General features: G+C 39.8%; 1 protein-coding gene across 1 annotated transcript in view; it reads left to right on the top strand.

The window, feature by feature from the left end:
* Window positions 1-98: 98 nt before the first annotated feature.
* Window positions 99-18,516, top strand: part of ASAP1 (ArfGAP with SH3 domain, ankyrin repeat and PH domain 1) — a 132,665-nt gene continuing 114,247 nt past the window's right edge. Inside the window, exon 1 of the mRNA XM_009323357.1 lies at window positions 99-224. Within this exon, the coding sequence (XP_009321632.1) occupies window positions 99-224 (126 nt within the window). The remainder of the gene's footprint in view (window positions 225-18,516) is intronic.

Raw genomic sequence — 18,516 nt, 5'->3', positions numbered from 1 at the left:
CTTTTTTTCCCCCCTCCACCTTCCCCCCAAAACTTGGCTTCCTCTCCCCCGGATCTGTGTGCTCGGCTCCTTCTGGGCTTTACCGGTGGGGTAGGATCATGCCGGACCAGATCACCGTGTCGGAGTTCATCGCCGAGACCACAGAGGATTACAACTCCCCGACCACCTCCAGCTTCACCACCCGGTTGCAGAACTGCAGAAATACGGTCACGCTGCTGGAAGAGGTAAATCTTAACCCTCCCCCCCCTTTTTCCTTTTTTTTTTTTTTTGTCTTTGAGGAAGAGCATCAGGGACGGGGTAGTACCACCCCCCAAATCCACGGGAGCTAGAGGCATTGGTATGCATGTAATCTGGTCTTTTAATTGTGGGACTTTGCTCTTGTCTTGAGCTAGTTACAGAAGGCTTTCCTGCCCTGGCGTCTTAAAGATCAGTGCGTAAAGCAGTTGCCTGAACTTAAATACTACTGTTGTACTTCTTAGTGTTTTTGGTGTTGGCTGTTGTTGCAGTAGAAAAAAGTGCGAATGTTGGGATTTTTAGAGGGAAGATGAAGATTGGGTTTTGTTTGGGAGCGTTAGCAGAGGTTTTCCCCAGCTACTCATTAGATCAAGTCAGCGCAGAACTCTGACTGCAGAAACCTGCCAAGGGAGACTTCATTTAAGATATGAGGTAAGGATGAAGAGATGAATGTGGAGTGAGGAAAATAATATGAAAACAAAATAAGTGGTGGAAGGAGAGGAGCAAAATAATGCAGCAGAAGCGATTATACAGTCTCAGCATCTCAACCTTGAAGCATCAGCGTTGAAGTTTTTTTAATGCTTATTATGAGAGTCATTTAAATGTTCATCCTGCTTCGCTATCAAGAAATAGGAGTGTGAAAACAGGTAAACTTCCAGAGCTGGTTTCTATGGGATATCAGTCCACTGCTTCCTATTTGAGGTTTCAGCGTGATTTCCTATGGACTAGGTCAGCAGTTATGAGGAAATGTCTTCCAAATGACTTTAAAACAAGACAGTGTGTAGCTCTTCCCTTGCCCTGCCCTTGGCTGAAGGTACTAGCATAATGACGCTGAGAGAAGACAGTTTTTTGCTATTGTTTCACAGATTGCAGTTAGTTGTTTTGGATTATACACTTAGTTCGTCAAGTATTTGTCAATTCTTCAGGAGCCAGCGCTTATCAAGGAGATGTATTTAATAGATTCTTTTTAGTTTTGCTGAATGTGTTAGCATGAACAAAGCATTTGGTATGCAAGAAAAGAATATTAATCATGGCGTTCTCCTCATAGTCTTGGGTATGGAAAATATAATTCCGTAGGATTAAAATTAATGTTTAGTAGAAAAACTGTTTATGTTCAAAATTTTAACAGCGCTGTTGTTTACAATAACTGACTAGATAATAGTGATTGTAAGATTATATTTAAAATTATGTATTTTATTTTTATTATGTAACCTAGATTAACTTCTGTAACTTTTCCGTAACTGTAACTGCTTTTTTTGTCGTGTAACTAAGCCGTAGTTGCTCATAGATTTGTCAGAAATCAACCTGTTCTGGCTTGTGTTTGACAGTATTGCTGCCCCCGGTCTTAACTATGTTGAATAGGTACAGCCATTGGTATACTTATTAGTGCAGTTGACGGCATTCAGAGAGTTAAGTAAAAATGTATTCTGCCATCACTGGTGACTTCTGGGGTAAGAATACAGTAAAATGCTTTCATGAGTTGGAAGATACAACAGTACAGTCTGAGTGTGGTAATGCCCATCCAAAGAAAAACAAAATATAGAAGATAAATACATAGTGTTCTGCACCATTTGTGTGGAGTGTGTATTTTCAAAGTTTTTATGTCTGATTTGACAGCAGTAAGTCAGAGGGATAGAGAACAGTGGGTGCTTCTAGTGCTTGCGTTGCTATTTCTTGAATTTCTTTTGTTTGTATAACTATTTTACGTGCCCTATTTAAACTGTTTGCAGTTTAAATTGATTCTGGACTTGTTTTGTGTTATTTTTTTTATTATCTGTAAATACAAAAAAGCTTTATTTGATGGGAAACAAGACATAAATATACTCAACTGTTACATACTGCAAAAAATCTGCAACTCTCCCAAATTTGTTTTTATTAATTTGCCTGAAGAAATGCAGATGGTCTGAATGTGGCAGGCGAAGTGCTCCGTTAGAGTCTTTGACTGTGTGTCTTTATTGTAGTTGTAGCTTGCATACGCAGTTCTGCTGCTGCTACTTTACAGCTAGGTTGGTTTCTGTACATCTGCTTACCTAAGGCTGTGATTCATAAGAAGCAGGGGATTGAAATTGAATGGTTGAAGTGGCTGTTATGTATCTCTTAGTACCGCTGCTATTGTCCGTGCATCATGGATGACTGAAGAGCTCTTCAAGCAGCTCCTGAACTTCAATTTTGAGCCCGCTATTTTAAGGCAAAGGGGATGATCCCATCCTTGCAGCTGTTTGATTTTCAACTTAATGTTGGATGTGGGTTGGAGCCCTCACTGTGTTTTGGCAGGCAGTGTCAAGCTCTGTGCTGTTACGGCGCTGCAGCCTGAAGTATCTTAGGTCATTATTTTAAAGCTAACTTAATTCAGCACAGCCTGCACCTACCTCAGTGACTATAAGCTGGTTTGTGGATAAACTGATTATTTTCTTTATTCTAAATAAGATTGTGAAATAAAACTATTTTCTGAACAGAAATGGTAGGGAAATTAAACAGATTTAACAAAGTTAGATCCGTTTCATAGCCTCTCAGTCTGGTGGAATTCCTACCGTAGCTCAGATCAGTGGTTAGATCAGAACAATCTTTTCATAAAGAATGTGACAAACAAGAAGTACACTGTTTTGTGTGTGTCTGTATGTGTCTCTAGTCCCATGAAGGCATTACAGAATTGTGAATTTACTGTTCCTTACTCACAATTAACAAGTTTTCTGAAGTAATAAAATAGATGATGGACTCAGTGGCTGTTTTTTTCACTTGGTTGTCCTCCAGTAGAAATGCAGTTAGTTCAACTGGGTGGATTGATAATATACTCTCTCCTAGTTGTGATTCTTTTCCTGTTATAACTAAAATTCTTTTCAGGGGAGACTTTGGATCCAGTTAGATGCAATTGTGTGACAATTCTGCCCAGGTGGCCAAGGAGGCCAATGGCATCCTGGCCTGTATCAGAACTAGTGTGGCCAGCAGGAGTAGGGAAGTGACCGTGCCCCTGTACTCGGCACTGGTGAGGCCGCACCTCGAATACTGTGTTCAGTTTTGGGCCCCTCACTACAAGAAAGACATTGAGATGTTGGAGTGTGTCCAGAGAAGGGCAACGAGGCTGGTGAAGGGTCTGGAGAACAAGTCTTATGAGGAGCGGCTGAGGGAACTGGGGTTGTTTAGCCTGGAGAAAAGGAGGCTGAGGGGAGACCTCATCGCTCTCTACAACTACCTGAAAGGAGGGTGTAGCGAGGTGGGTGTCGGTCTCTTCTCCCAAGTAACTGGCGAAAGGACGAGAGGAAATGGCCTCAAGTTGCACCAGGGGAGGTTTAGATTGGATGTGAGGAAAAATGTCTTTACTGAAAGACTGGTTAAACATTGGCAGAGGCTGCCCAGGGAAGTGGTTGAGTCACCATCCCTGGAAGTATTTAAAAGACGTGTAGATGAGGCGCTTAGGGACATGGTTTAGTGGGCATGGTGGTGTTGGGTTGACGGTTGGACTCGATGACCTTAGAGGTCTTTTCCAACCTTAATGATTCTATGGTCCTAAGTTTTAGATGAAAAATCAGAGCAGGCATTTTTACTGATTCTGATGACTTTGCGTTTGGTGTAAATTATTAGTCGAAAGCCCAACAAAATACTAAGGCATACCTCAAGCAATCAGAACCCTAGGAAAGATTCTCCAAAAGACTCCTGTGTGTTTGTGGGTGACATTAAAAAAACAAAAAGCAAAACCAACCCCCTGCCCCCCAAAAAAACCCACCCAACCCTAAACTTTATTTAAATCTGTTGTAATATTATCAAAGGAGAAAATAGTAAGTACATGCTGCTATGTAGTGGTTTATTGACTAGAAAGGTTTCATGCTACGTTGTTTAAACCTCTGAAACTTTTGAAAATTTGCAAGCTTTTTTTTTCCTCTTAAGAGACAAAACTTAACGTTTTTTGTCATCCAGTCACACCAGACCAAAAAGAAGACCCTGTCATCTTTGTAGCCAAGCTTAGGTGACTTATACAGTAGTTACGAAAGAACTGCAAGATTTGTTTTTTTATCTTTTTTTTTTTAAAGCATGAGTGTTATCTAGTGGCCATCTTTAAACACAAATTTTAAGGTTCATTCTATTGCTAAAATAATTTTTTTTTTTTTTTTCAAACTCAAAGGGGAGGGAACGAAACCATTATATGGTCTCTTAAACTAGACCCTAGTCTAGGTCTACAGGCTGCAGCTGTCTGCAGTCTGTACTCTTTTCTGTGTTGATTTCTTCAGCGTAATGTTACATTCATGCAAAGAAGACACTTTTAACTTCATATTTCTGCATGAAACTAGGAGAAGTTGTTTATAATATTCATATGAAGAGGTGGATTATTGCGTATGTAGATGGGTGGTTAATTACTTTAAAAAAAAAAAAGTTGAAAACCTAAGACAGTATAGACAGATTACTGATAGAGTGTCTTAAAATATAGCCTCTGCTTTGTTCTTACCAGACATGGCTTTTATATCCACAGTAGCTCCATTATTTGTGTTACTCAAATAGATTTTGAAGAGTTGATTTTAATCCTTGAGTTGATATTACTGTGTGAGCTAGTTGGAATTTTTAGGGAATGATGACATCTGTTCTGAGAATAAGTAGTGCACATGTGGGATCACCACAAGACTGTCTTGATTACCATTCCGCTGTGTCCCAGCTCCAGCTGAAAGGACATCTTTGCACTCAAGGGATAACTCGGTTATGATGACCAGGCAGTTCTGGGTCTTTCTCCTAAAGCAGCAGATGTTTTGTGGGACTGTCTTGAGATACAGAGGTTAAGCTTGCTTAAATGTTTAAATTCCCTTTAGGCAGGCTGGTAGATAAGAAGGGACAGTTAGAAGCTGATGATACAATAAATAGCTGCAGTTGTTTCTGATGCCTGTTTTACTGTTACACTTTTGTAATACTTGAGCATCTTTAATGATTAACGTTATTTCTTTTTGCTTTTCAATAAGACGTTGAAAACTCAAAATGTGCTTTCTGACAATTAGATCTTGTCATATGCATCCTTTTTTAATGAATGTTTAACTGATGTGTGTAATGAAATATGGCTGCAGATATGTTTCGGGTTTTTTTAGAAACAAAAAAACTCCTAAACCACTGTTCCCGCAATGACTGTTGCTCATTTTGTTTCTCACTGTGCTGATCTGTGCGAGCTTAGAGGTCTGTTGGTCTAGACTGGTCCTGTAACAGATGTGTGCATGCTACATCAGTGAAAGAATGCCTGTTTGGCCTCTGCTCAGCCAAACATAAATTTTGTTGTTCTTGGTGCAAGTCTGGTATAATCTAACATAGCTTGAACGAGGAGGATTTCTCAATGTTCTTCATCGTGTCATGGACATTTATATGAGATTAGAGGTGGGAAAGGGGAAAGTATGGGGGATTTTTTGTTGGTTTGTTTTGCCTTTTTTATTTTCTTTGAAAGTATGTTGTGTATGAATCATTTTCAGTTTCCCATATGTAACTTTCCCTTCATGCTTCAGTTTCTGTGAGGTTTTTCTTCTGCTGGGGGAAGGAGTCTTGGGACAAGGGTAAGGGGACAGGGTTTTTCCTCCTTATGATTTTGTAGAAACTTGTCTAACACTGAAACTGCTATACAGTCAGTTCATCTACAGTGATTTCATGCACTTTTCTACCACAAGATCCTTTTCCAGTGGCAAAGTATTCTATCAAGGGAGGCAAGTAAAACCATGCAAGAGAACAGGAGCACTTCCATTCTAAATCAGCTTTTTGTTTTAGTTGGCAATACGTACAGACTTTGTTCATTAGCCTGAACTGTGAAAACTGGTAAGATCTATTTTGTGTGCGTGTCTGAAGAGAAATAAATTTTTCTATCGTTTCTATCACTTCATTTCCATTGAGGCATCGCCTCTATATAATTACAACAGGTAAATTGTAACATCCTATTCTTTATCCTTTATTTTTTTAATTAAAATAAATATCATTTTTTTTCGGAGGGGTGGAATCCAGGAGACTCCAGCAGCACTGGACTTAAAACCAGCTTTTTCTAACCTTGTAACCTATTACTTATGGCAGTCAAAAACAGTCTTGCATCAGAGAGCTTTGTACTTAAGAGCTGGTTCTTACGTAACAGACCACAAGCAACCTTCAGTTTTCGAAGAAATACGCTTTTGATAGCAGACGATCCTAAAAGAACCAGACAAGAAAAGTTTCTTTGTCTAGTAAATAAACTCAGGATAATTATTACTGTTTTTACACTGAATGGCAAATTGCACCAAAGACGTAAAAATGGGTACATGAGCGTTCTAAAATACAGAGGCAACAGTGACAGCTCATGGCTGACTCCTGATCACGATACTGAAGGTGCGATGAAGAAGGAGACTTGACAGCAATATCCTGTATTTACAATAGCGTGTTTCACAAAAATGCAGTTGAGGATACTTTTACATTTACATACTACAGTACTTATTCATTTAGTATGTAATCGGTTTTACCCTTCGTTTGATAGTATTTGAAACATTTGGTTGTAATAAGCAGGCAATCTCCTTTTACCTAAATGTGACTGATGCAAGGAAAAACAAAAAAATATTCACTGGAGGCTCAAAGTTTCAGTCATGGCAGATTAATCAGCTTTGCCTTTTGAGAATTTGTATTCATTTTAGACACATTTTTGAAAGTACTTACTGCTTTTTGGTAGCTCATATGTTTTTTAGAGAAGTACTGCTTCTTGTTTTGAGCTCCCAACAGGCGTCTTCATGTTTGCTCATCAGTTAGGAAACTGTGAAAGTGCTCTTTGGTGCACTCTGTTCAGTATGCCGTTCAGATAAATCCTGACAGAGTGTAGACCATGTAGTCATGGGAACTTGGGCCCTGATGGGGAAGAGAGAGACGCTTAAAGTGGCATGACTTAAAGTTGTTTTTAGTGTTTAGATTGGAGTCCTGTGGAGATATCTTCTGTAGTTAAAAAGCAATAAAAGGGAAAAACTTGTTTGAAGAAAAAAGGAAAGGGGAGGGGAAACAACCCAGAAAACCATGTTTATAATCCAACATGGTGTCACTGAAAGACTGCAGATGAATGATTCGGAACAGAATTAGAGTGGTTGATTTAATGTCCAGTATTTTTCTCACTCCAATGAGTAAAACTCAATTTTCATAACTATTGTTGTGATTTGTAATGATGTGAATGAAGATGTTTGTTAATAATTTTTAAAAACAGATGTGAAACAAATTTATAAAGAACTGTAAGAAACATCATAACATTTTACTTCGAATGGAATAGTACCTTGCAATAAAATCATTAGGCAGAATCAAGCCAAGAATGCTCATTATTAGTATTGTTTCAGGTGCAGAGGTAGGCAATATAAGCATGTTCTAAAAAAAGTATCCTAAACCAATAGTATATTTTTATATTTCATGGGAGACTTTTCAGAATCTAGTTAATAGCATGTGCCATGGTACTTCTCTTGGAGACTGTTCTGTCAGGTTTGATTGATACTGGCCAAGAGGCCTAAAGTTTATTGGTGAGTGTGAAGGAAAACTCCTGAGAGAATAGCATGAGTTTCCTTTCCTGAAGGAGTACAGCTGAAGTACACTCCCTGCTGAAAAGTGCAGCGAACAGTTATTTTCTGTTTCTAAAGAGACACTATTGATCTGTGTTACATATATTGAGTTTTAAATACCGGTGGGCTAATGCTGAGGTTTTGTATAAGCATTGTGACAAGTAAGATTTTTGAGGATTTTTGAGGGTTTGACTGTGGTGATTGTGGGAAACTTTTCCTTTAATGCTCCTGTGGAAAAAGCAACAAAACACTGGGATCCCATTTCCCACTTTATATGCATAGATGTGCACATGGGCAAACACACAGCCTCCTTGTCTCTTTCACTCACTGGTGAAAGGACGGGCCTGAAGTTGTGTTGTTACTATGGTTAAGCCAGAGGATGTATGCCTTTTCTTTTTAATAGCCACCTCTATCTTGACTTTACTTGTTTTATCCTTCTTGTTATATTTGTTATCAGGAGAAATACAGAAGTCTTTCTGGTGCAGAAATAGATACGATACCAATAGCGTCTTGTCTTTTGTTGGTTTTTCCTTGCCTAAGAACTAAAAATCTAGTATGATGCTGGAGAAAACTTTCTGCAAAATAAGTCTGTAGTACTGCAAGGCCTTTGACATGGTCTGCTCTGGTAGCCTTCTATTCAGGTTGGTGAGAGATGGACCAGATAAGTGACCTGTAGGGTAGGTGGGACATTGACTGGGTTGCCAAGCCCAGAGCGTGGTGATCAATGAAGCAAAGTCCAGCTGGTAGCAGATTGCAAATGACATCCTTCCAGATCAATTTTGGGGCCAGTACTATTTGGTGTCTTTTAATTGTCTGAATGACAGGCTGGAGTGTGATCTTGACAAGTATATTTGGATGGTATCAAGTTGCTCGATAAGCTAACAGGCAGAGTCACCATTCAGTGGGACCTGGAGAAATGGTCTGACAGGAGGAGCCTTGTGGGGTTCAGTGAAGAGAAATGTGAAATCCTGCGCCAGGGATGGGGTAGCCCTGTGCAGCAGTACAGGCTGTGTAGAAGACAGCTTTCCAGGAAAGGACCTTGGACTCAGGTGGATGAATGAATGGGCTGGCAGTGACAAAGGCCAGCCACGTACTCGGCTGTGTTAGCAAGAGTGCAGCCAGAGAATAGTGGTTCTTCCCCTCTGTTCAGCAGTTGTGAGGCCACATCTGAAAGTACTATGTTTGGGGTTCACCAATACATAAGAGAACTGACATACTGCCACAGGTCCAGGTGAGGGGCCTAGATGATTAGGGGCCTAGAACAAATCACTTAAGGAGGGGAAACTGGATTCCTTCAACCTTAGAAGAGACACTAAGGGAAGGTCACTTTGGTTTCTTCAGGTGTGTAATGGGAGGAAACTGAGAAGGCAGAAATTCCGATTAGATTTGAGGGTTTTTTTTCGGGGGTGTGTGTGTGTTTATTATTGTTATCATCATCATCATTATTATTTTGAGTTTTTTTGTTTGTTTTGAACCATGAGTCTGATGAACAGGTGCCCAGAGAGGCTGTGCAACCTCTGTCCACGGAGGCATTCAAAACTCCACTTGATGGTAGAAGTAGTCCTCCTTAAAATTGTTTGGACTACATAATTTAATCTTTTAGAAGATATGCAGGCAGAGTAAAGTGGTTATTTAGCTTCATGAATGCATTTTTGTGTTTTCGGGTAAAAGTTTACACTGAGCTCATTCTTGGGAAAACAGCATGTTTAAACCTAATAAAACTGATGTAAGCAAAGTTGATAATTTTTTTTCTTCAATGAAAGACTTCTTTAATAGAGGAAATGGGATACTACTCACACTTTTCCAAATCTGTATTTCAGAAAGCTTATCGAATTTGGGGTTTTGTATGATTTTTAAGAATAGTTTGAATAGTTACTGAGAGTTTGACAAAGATATAGTTCTTTTTAAGTGGTCAACCTGCACCTCTAGAAAGTCAGCTAATTTATTCTGCAAAGTGGTGACTATGTTACAGCTTAAATATGTCTCTGCTGGATTAACTTTACTTCTATGAGGAAGATGATCTGAATTTTGAATTCTAGAGCTCCCACCTTGAATTTAGTACACTAATTTCCTTTCCTCTTGTATTATAGTTTACTTTTCAGGTAGATTATCTCTTGATTTCTTTTTGGATTCACAAAGCAGGAATTTGGGATTGAAGAGAAAAACATGCTTGAAGTGTTCTTGATATGAAACTTAGTCTTTTCCATAGCACTTCAGAAAAAATTTCTTAGTGATGGGTGGGGGGTGAGAAGGAATAAAATGTAGCAGGTTTTGTTTGCCAGGAGAGTTGTGGCTTGTTATGAAACCACTAGGATTTCGATGTCCTATTTTGGTTAGATTCTTAAGACTTCATTTCTTTAAAACAAGACAGAAAACCCCTAATGATTACATGACACTCGCTTAACATTTTTGTTATGCTCTGCTCCTGATAGATATGTCAAAGCTCCACATTTTATTTACATTATTTACATCTCTTTTAGAATTCAAAACCTTTCATGTTGAGTATATCACCAAGAAAGTGTTGCTGTATTTAAATCTCAGTGTGTATACTTTTGATGCTATTGACGGGATTTGGTTTTGTTTTATTCAGGTCATCTTCGAATAAGACTGTTGTGTTACTGCTGGGTGTAGAAACTTGGATTTCTGAGATACTTCAGGTTGTAGTTAAGGAAGACTATTTTTGCCCAAGCAATATTTAGGCTATTACACACCTTCTGGAAAAGTGATACTTCCGCTGTACTCAAATTTGGATTGTGTGGCGTTTTTGTAGAGCTGTTTTTGGTGGTTCTTAGTCATGAAGGTGGCATGTAGCACTACGCAGCATTTAGTAGCACTGCTTGCTAGTAATCACAGAATGGTTTGGGCTGGAAGGGACCTCTAAAGGTCATCTAGTCCAACGCCCCTGCCATGGACAAGGGACATCTTTTGCAGGTTCCTCAAAGCCCCATCCAACCTGACTTCAAACACTTCCAATGATGGAGCATCCACAACTTCTCTGGGCAACCTGTTTTAGTACCTCACCACCCTCATCGTGTAAAAAACAAACAAAAAAAAAAAAACTGAAAGAGGGTAGACTTTTTTTCTTAAAACCATTGCCCCTTGCCCTGTCACTACAGGCCCTGGTAAAAAGTCTCTCTCCACCTTTATTATAAGCCCCATTTAAGTATTGGAAGGCTGCAATAAGGTCTTCCCAAAGCCTTCTCTTCTCCAAGGTGAACAACCCCAACTCTCTCAGCCTTTCTTCATAGGAGAGGAGTTCCAGCCCTTTGACCACTTTCGTGGCCATCCTCTGGAACCACTTTTACAGGTCTATGTCTTGTGCTGAGGGCTCCGGAGCTGGACATAGTACTCCAGGTGGGGTCTCCCCAGAGCAGAGTAGAGGGGGAGAATCCCCTCCCTTGACCTGCTGCCCACGCTTCTTTTTATGCAGTCCAGGATACAACTGGCTTTTTGGGCTGCATTGTGCGCATTGCTGTCTCATGTCTGATTTTGCTTCCACCAGTATCCTCAAGTCCTTCTCTGCAAGGCTGCACTCAATCCATTCATCCCCTAGTCTCTTGATATTGGGGATTGCCCTGACCCAGGTGCTGGACCTTGCACTTGGCCTTGTTGAACTTCATGAGGTTCACATGGTCCCACTCCTCAAGCCTGTCAAGGTGCCTCTGGATGGCATCCCTTCCCTTAAGTGAATCAACTGCACCACTCAGCTTGGGGTCATCTGCACACTTGCTGAGGACACACTGAATCCCACTGTCTATGTCATTAATCAAGATATTGAACAGTACTGGTACCAGTATGAGCCCCTGAGGGACACCACTCATCACTGATCTCCATTTGGACATCGAGCCATTCATTCAAACTCTTTGGATGCAGTCACCCAGCCAATTCCTTATCCATCGAATAGTCCATCCATCAAACCCATATGTCTCCAATGTAGTGACAAGGATGTTGTGCGGGACCATGTCAAAGTCCTCACAGAAGTCAAGGTAGATGATGTGAAAGTACGTGACAATGAAAGTACATGAATGCAATGCTCACTGCAAAACAAACAAGACCGTTTTAATAAATACTTCTACATGCCAATGTCATTGTCTTGAAAGTACAATACAATGAAAGTAGTTGAGCTGTTGTTTTGTCCAGTGTGTATCAAGGAAGTGAAGACAACTGTTAGAAAAATGTAACAGTGATGTTAAAACAAACTTGACCGCTTTTGTTCAGTGATGATAGAGTGCCTGTTTATGACCTTCAAAAACTATTTTTTAATTGTCAGTTTATGAAACTGTTGAATTTTAATAAAGTTGAGTGATGCTGGGATGGGTCTGGGAAACTTAAGTCCCTTGACATGTTGAGCAATCCCCTCTGTGCTGAGGATGTTGTCTGGGAACTCAAGAAAAGTGGTCTGTAAAGTATAACAGAATGTGCAAACTCTGTGCCAGCCTGTGCCACGTTGTAAGCATGCAGTACCATGATGGTCCATTCCTGTGTTCTTAATAATGTAATGTACGATGGTGATGGTAAGTGTTTTTGAAATTAGCAGCAATGGGTGACTCTTAACTAAGAATTTTTAAGGAGGTAGCTTAAGAGATACTGACGTTCTTATTGGTTGTGTTCTGGTCTTGTATTTTTCTTCCCTCACTAAGTGTCAGAATTATGGGGAAAATTGTAAAACTAAGAGTGGTGACTCTATGACAATGCAAGTGGGGTATCCTGACTGTGTCTCGTCTAATCTAGCCTCTTATCCTGGAAGAGTGTTTATACTTAGTCAGTAAGATGGAACTCTGTGTAACAGACAATGAGTATAACTAACTTTAAAGAGAAAGTTGAATGAAGTTGCCTTGAACGTTTTGACAAAGTTGTTTGTTTTTAACTGTAAAACTGGTATGGCACACTACGTTTTCCTAACCTTATAAATGATGATTTGATTTCATTTGCAAATTGCTCTTCATATGAGGCCTTGCTGAAATTAAGCTTTTTATGATTTGATTTGGGAAAAATTATTTGCGACAAATAATACTGATTTTTGCAAGGCAGGGAGATATATATTATAGTTTTTAGTATATTGCCATGTCTGCAGCACCTGCACTGGTGTCTTTTTGGGGGGTTGTGTGTGGTGGTGGTAGTGGTTGTTGTTGTTTTTCCCCCACTTTGCAGCCTCTTCTGGGAGGGATGAAAGAAGCCTGCAGAGGCCCTTTGTTGTGAAGACCTACTTAAATTAGTTGTCAGTGTTACGATACCAGGGCTGTCTGTACGCATATTTGGAAAAAATGGCAGTGTTATATAGCTGATGTGATTCAAGTGTATGAGAGAAGTAACATTTTCTAGGGTGGGCTCTCCTGCAGAAGCTTGAGTGCCCAAAATGTTGTCTGCTCACTAGTACAGTTAGAGGGAAAGGGATGCTAGTTCTCTCTAGAACCTCCCTTTTTAAAAATGTTTGTAGTCCTCTGGTGGCAGTTTTGTTGCCAAGCTTGTGTTGCTTTCACAGGAAGTGCTTGGAAGGAGACATTGTTTAAACTGGCAGAGAAAACATGAGAAGAAATGCAATTTTTTTCCTTTGCTGACTTTTTGCAGGTTAATGAAGCTCTTAGTCATAGATGCTACTGACTTAAACCCTCAAATTCACTGCCTGCCTTTCCTTGTCTTGCTGTTTCATTTGAAGTGCTTTGAATGCTTCCTTACTTGCTTTCTTCCATGATGTCTAGGATAGGTTCTTCAAAATTGTTCATGGGTATGGTAGTTTCTGGTTAAAAAATCTGTAACAGTGTTGCTTTACTTCAGCAAAGCCTAGTGTATTTGCTGAACTCGTTTGTAGTTTAGTATAGCTTCCTGTTTTTTTCAGCTTATTTAATTGTGCAACAAATTGCAGCAAAGCAGCTTCCTTTAAATTGACTCAGTGAATATTGTGCATATACTAAATAGGGAAGCAACTACTGAATCTTAGAAAATTCTTGGATATTTTTCTATAGTTTTAATGTTTGTGTGGAAGGTCAAACCTGGTTACTAATAAAGCAGTTATCTGCCTTTCTGTGTATTCCTTTTCAATTTTATTTGATTTATTTTTTTGCTTTCTCGTGCTGTCTTTTGATGGTAACAATAAAGAGCTGTCCTATCTTTATTTTTTTTTCTGTTATTCTGTATTGTTTCATGTCATATAACTTGTTCGTACAAGTAATGGTGCTACTTCATGGGGTCCAGATGTGTGTACTGCTACCCTAAGATAATTATACAATAAAATTGACATGTGGAAGTATTTATTAAAACTGTCTTGTTTGTTTTGCAGTGAGCATTGCATAGTGTGATTATTTTTATAGCAATACAACTATTTCTTTGAAACACTCTGAGTGTGTTTACCTTGAGAAAAGCAAAGGGAAATGAGGAGAGTAAATACAGGCAATCTAGCTAGGTGCAGAGCATAGTTCAACTATAAACCTAGGAAACAATGACTGACTCGGGGATTAGTATGAAATCATTGGTTCATAAGTTAAACTATAAGGGTGAGCTACTGGACGGAGCGATGATATTCTGTTGGTAGTTGTAGTGTGCTGAAAGCACATCTACAATGTGTACAAAGATATTTGGATGGATGCCTCTTCTCTGATAGAATGATTTTTCCTATTGTAAACATGCAGGCTGGACCTTTGTCTGTTTGCCAAAAGTTAAACCAGAAGGCTGTGATTTATGAGTTACTCAGCAGGGCATTTTGGAATATCTTTCATCAAGTTGCTGTATGAAACTCTAATTCTGAAACAATCCTATAATCTCTGGTAGAGGAAGAAAACCTGAACTATGTTTGTCATAAAGCAGTGTGAAGTAGAGGTGGAGCTTTGCTTGAGGTTTTAAAAGTAAGTAGATGCACCTGTAGAGAAGGTATTAGGTGCAAGAAACACGCTATCTGTTTGTGATTCCTGAGCATCAGAGAGCGAAGTGTAGTGCTTGAATGACTTCCCGGTCAGCATGGGCATGCACTGTGCTCCCAACCTGCTGAATAACTCCACCACGTGGAGAATTTCTGGTGCTTCTGTTGGAAGAATATACAAAGAGAGTTACAACTTGACCATGATTGAGAGTTTTTAAATAAAGATTAGATCACTTTTAAAACAACTCTAGATGAAGTAAATGCACTAGGTTTTGATAGTGTGAATTTTTAACTATTGCTTATACAAGCTCTAAGTTTTTAGTGTTATTTCCTGTCTGGCCTCAAAACCTGTAGGTGAAGAGAGCAACTGCAGGAAAAAGAAATGAAGATCTCTTGGTCAGTTGAATGCTAGAGAAGTGGGTTTTGTCCCCGTCCAGTTAATGAATTTGCCTGAGATACTAGAAAAGTCCTGTAAACAACACCCTTTCCAGGTGACTGGTAATTGGGATTTCATAACTTCTGAGAGTTTGCCTTGAAGTTGAGGAGTCTAGTTGAAGGAGGAGAATATTGAGGTCTCCACCTGAAGGCAATTGAACGTGTTCATTGAACGTATAAAATGTTTGTGTATTGGACCCTTAACATAAATGGAAGATTTTAACCCTAATCTGTCATTTTACCATTTTTGACAAGGGTCCAGGCAAATTCATTCATACTGTAAAGTTCTGAGATTATAGTAGAGTCTCATAAAACTGCAAGGGGAAATTTAATATTTCTGTTTTCAGAACAGGGTTTGAATAGCATGTAGTTTTAACAGGAAGGAAAAAGAATGCAACCCTAGAAGTGTATGATGCTGGTAGACTGAAAATACCTTAAAAAGCAGTTCATTGACTGAGCACCACCCAGCCTTTATACAAGATGGGCCAGGGTAAGTTATAATAAAAGGCTATAGAGACACGTGGTCATCTAGCGACGCAGTATAGGTGTCTGTGTCTTACACACGGTAATGATTAAGATGTGAATGGAGCCTGCAGTCGGGCTTCTGTGTTCAGTATTAACGGTACTGTTTTACCCTTTGTGTGAGGGTATATACACGCACCTCAGTACAAAAAATATACACACAGCTCAGAACAAAACTGTTGTGTGAATGGAGCTGCTGCTTTTCTGTTTCTGTGCTATGGTTTCTGGCCCACTAAGCAAGGCAAATGTAGCAAGCAGAGAAACGGTGCTCTTTCTTCAGCAATACAGGCATTTCACTTGAATGAAGCTGATGCGTAAAGAATAAGCGTTGCCCCAAGCATGTCACTTCTCTCCTGAAACTTAAAGACAGTAGATCAGTTTAGGGTGGTACAGTGCTTTGGTTTATTGGACTACATTGTAGGCTCAAGCAGGCTTCCAGTTATCAGTGGTTTTATTTGTGTTGGGCTTTGATTTTGTGGATTAATGTTCAGATCCATTTTGAGCTTTCCTAGGAAGCTTTCAGTTGAATTTGAAGAAGCCCTACTTACTACTTTGTTGCTAGAAGTAAAGGTGGTCAAATGCGTACTTTTTATGTTGTAGATGGCCTCTGCAGCCTGGTTTGGATCTACTGTTCTGCCCCATTGAGTTTACAGCCTTTGAAGCATTTTTGTCTTTAATGATAGAGTTGACAAAATGGAATAGAAGAATACATTGGTTGAAAAGATAGTTTGTCTAGGAAAAACAAAAATGCAGACAGGAGAATGACAGGTCAAAGGCAGACAAACTGATGTGCTCCTGAAGCGCATATGATATATTGGTGTAATGGGTTGTGCTGTCTTGGACATCGCTTTCCAAAAAATTGCATGAGCCATATGATGAAGTATAAAGCAAAAGGTAGATGATGAAAGATTATGGTCATGTTCCAGGAACTGCTGGGCACCAGATATAGTTTAGTACTTAATAGCATGATGCTTCAGCTCATTGCTCCAGAACGTTGGAGGCAGAAAACTTAATGAATTTCAGCTGAGGAAAAAGGAAGTGATGTTTAAAAACTTCAGCAGTATTAAACTTGAGCAGTACTTTATAATGAAGTTATATGAATTTCTGCTCTGACTTTGAGCAAAACATTTGGATGGTACTAATTTATAGCCCACAGTAAACAATTTACTTACAGATAGAAGATTTACTTGCAAGATTTATTTAAGATTTAAGTATATTTGCTACCGAGTATAAAAGTTAAATTCTTACAAGGAGAAAAATCCTTTCTTTTTGCTGACTCGGTTTTACATTGGTGTTCATGCTTTCCATCCTTCTGTTGTACCTTGTATCTTGTCCCTTCTTGAAGGGCCTGATGTTGACTGATATCAAATCTGTGTGAAAAGCTTTTAAATGCTTCAGTGCTTGCAGCAAGATCTCCAAAAGACTTGCCCAACAACCCTTTTTATAGAAAGTGCTTTTATTTTGCAAAAATAAAGTTGTTATCCACAACTTAGTAGATTCTCTTTTGCTGGGTAGTTTGTTCTGAAAGACATATGTCCCTCTAAATTGTACTAGTTATAACTTACTCTGTTATCCATTTTTCTAGCTGCTTTAACTTAAAGCTTCTCAAACTCCCTGGCTTATGTGAGTATGAACATCTGTCATTAAGAAGCGAGAAAGGTGAATTGGTAGGAATTGAAACACACTGTGTGGGTTGAGAAACGTAGTTGAATTGTGTGCTATGGTTGAAACAGTAAAAAGTTTATTTGCACAAGATATTCTCAAAACTTTTCTAGGTTGTCAATTTTTTTCACCAGAAGCTACCACCACATTGAGTCAAACCACAAGTTCACCTAACCCTGTATCCTGCCTTTTAACAGTCAGTGATCAATAGCAGCTGCCTTGGGGAGAACATTAAAAGCAAGGAAACTTGCCGTAATACTATTCCAACACTTTTCAGCTCAAAAATTTTCTGAGCTGAAGGTGATAAACTATTAAACGCACAGATGTCTTGGATATCCCTCTCGTTAATTACTTGAGTTCAGAAAGAATTTGTTAGCATCCATGGAAACCTAAATTTTGCGGCTTACCTAGGTGGTGTTTAGGGGAAAAAGCAGACTTTTAAATGAAGCCTGCATCCCGATGATTTAATTTAACGTCCCTGGTTTTAATAGTATGAGAAAATAAGTAATCATAGAATTGTAGAATAGTTTGGGTTGGAAGGGACCTCTAAAGGTCATCTAGGGCAACCCCCCTGCCGTGGGCAGGGACATCTTCAACTAGATCAGCTTGCTCAGAGCCCACTCCAGCCTCGCCTTGAATGTTTCCAGGCATGGGGCATCCACCACCTCTCTGGGCAACCTGTGCCAGTGTTTCACCACCCTCAGCATAAAAAATTTCTTCCTTTTATCTACTCTCAATCTACCCCCCTTTAGTTTAAAGCCATTCCCCCTTGTCCTGTCGCAACAGGCCCTGCTAAAAAATTCTGCCGCCATCTTTTTTAGAAGCCCCCTTGAAGTGCTGATAGGCTGCAATAAGGTCTCCCCGAAGCCGCCTCTTCCCTAGACTGAAACTCTCTCAGCCTTTCTTTGTAGGAGAGGTGTTCCATCCCCCTGATCATTTTCATGGCCCTCTTCTGGACCCGTTCCAACAGGTCTCTGCCTTTCTTATGCTGAGGGCTCCAGAGCTGGACACAGGACTCCAGGTGGGGTCTCCCCAGAGCAGAGTAGAGGGGCAGAATCCCCTCCCTCAACCTGCTGGCCATGCTTCTTTTGATGCAGCCCAAGATACACTTGGCCTTCTGGACTGCGAGTGCACATTGCTGGTGGCTCATGTCCAGCTTTTCATCCACCAGTCCCCCCAAGTCCTTCTTGGCAGGGCTGCTCTCAAGCCCTTCATCCCCCAGCCTGCAGTGATACTGGGGGTTGCCCCGACCCAGGTGCAGGACCTTGCACTTGGCCTTGTTAAACCTCATGAGGTTCACACAGG

Source organism: Pygoscelis adeliae, unplaced genomic scaffold (assembly GCF_000699105.1).
Source record: "Pygoscelis adeliae isolate BGI_AS28 unplaced genomic scaffold, ASM69910v1 Scaffold103, whole genome shotgun sequence".
Taxonomy (NCBI): Eukaryota; Metazoa; Chordata; class Aves; order Sphenisciformes; family Spheniscidae; genus Pygoscelis; species Pygoscelis adeliae.
This window is presented reverse-complemented; position numbering and strand designations above follow the sequence as displayed.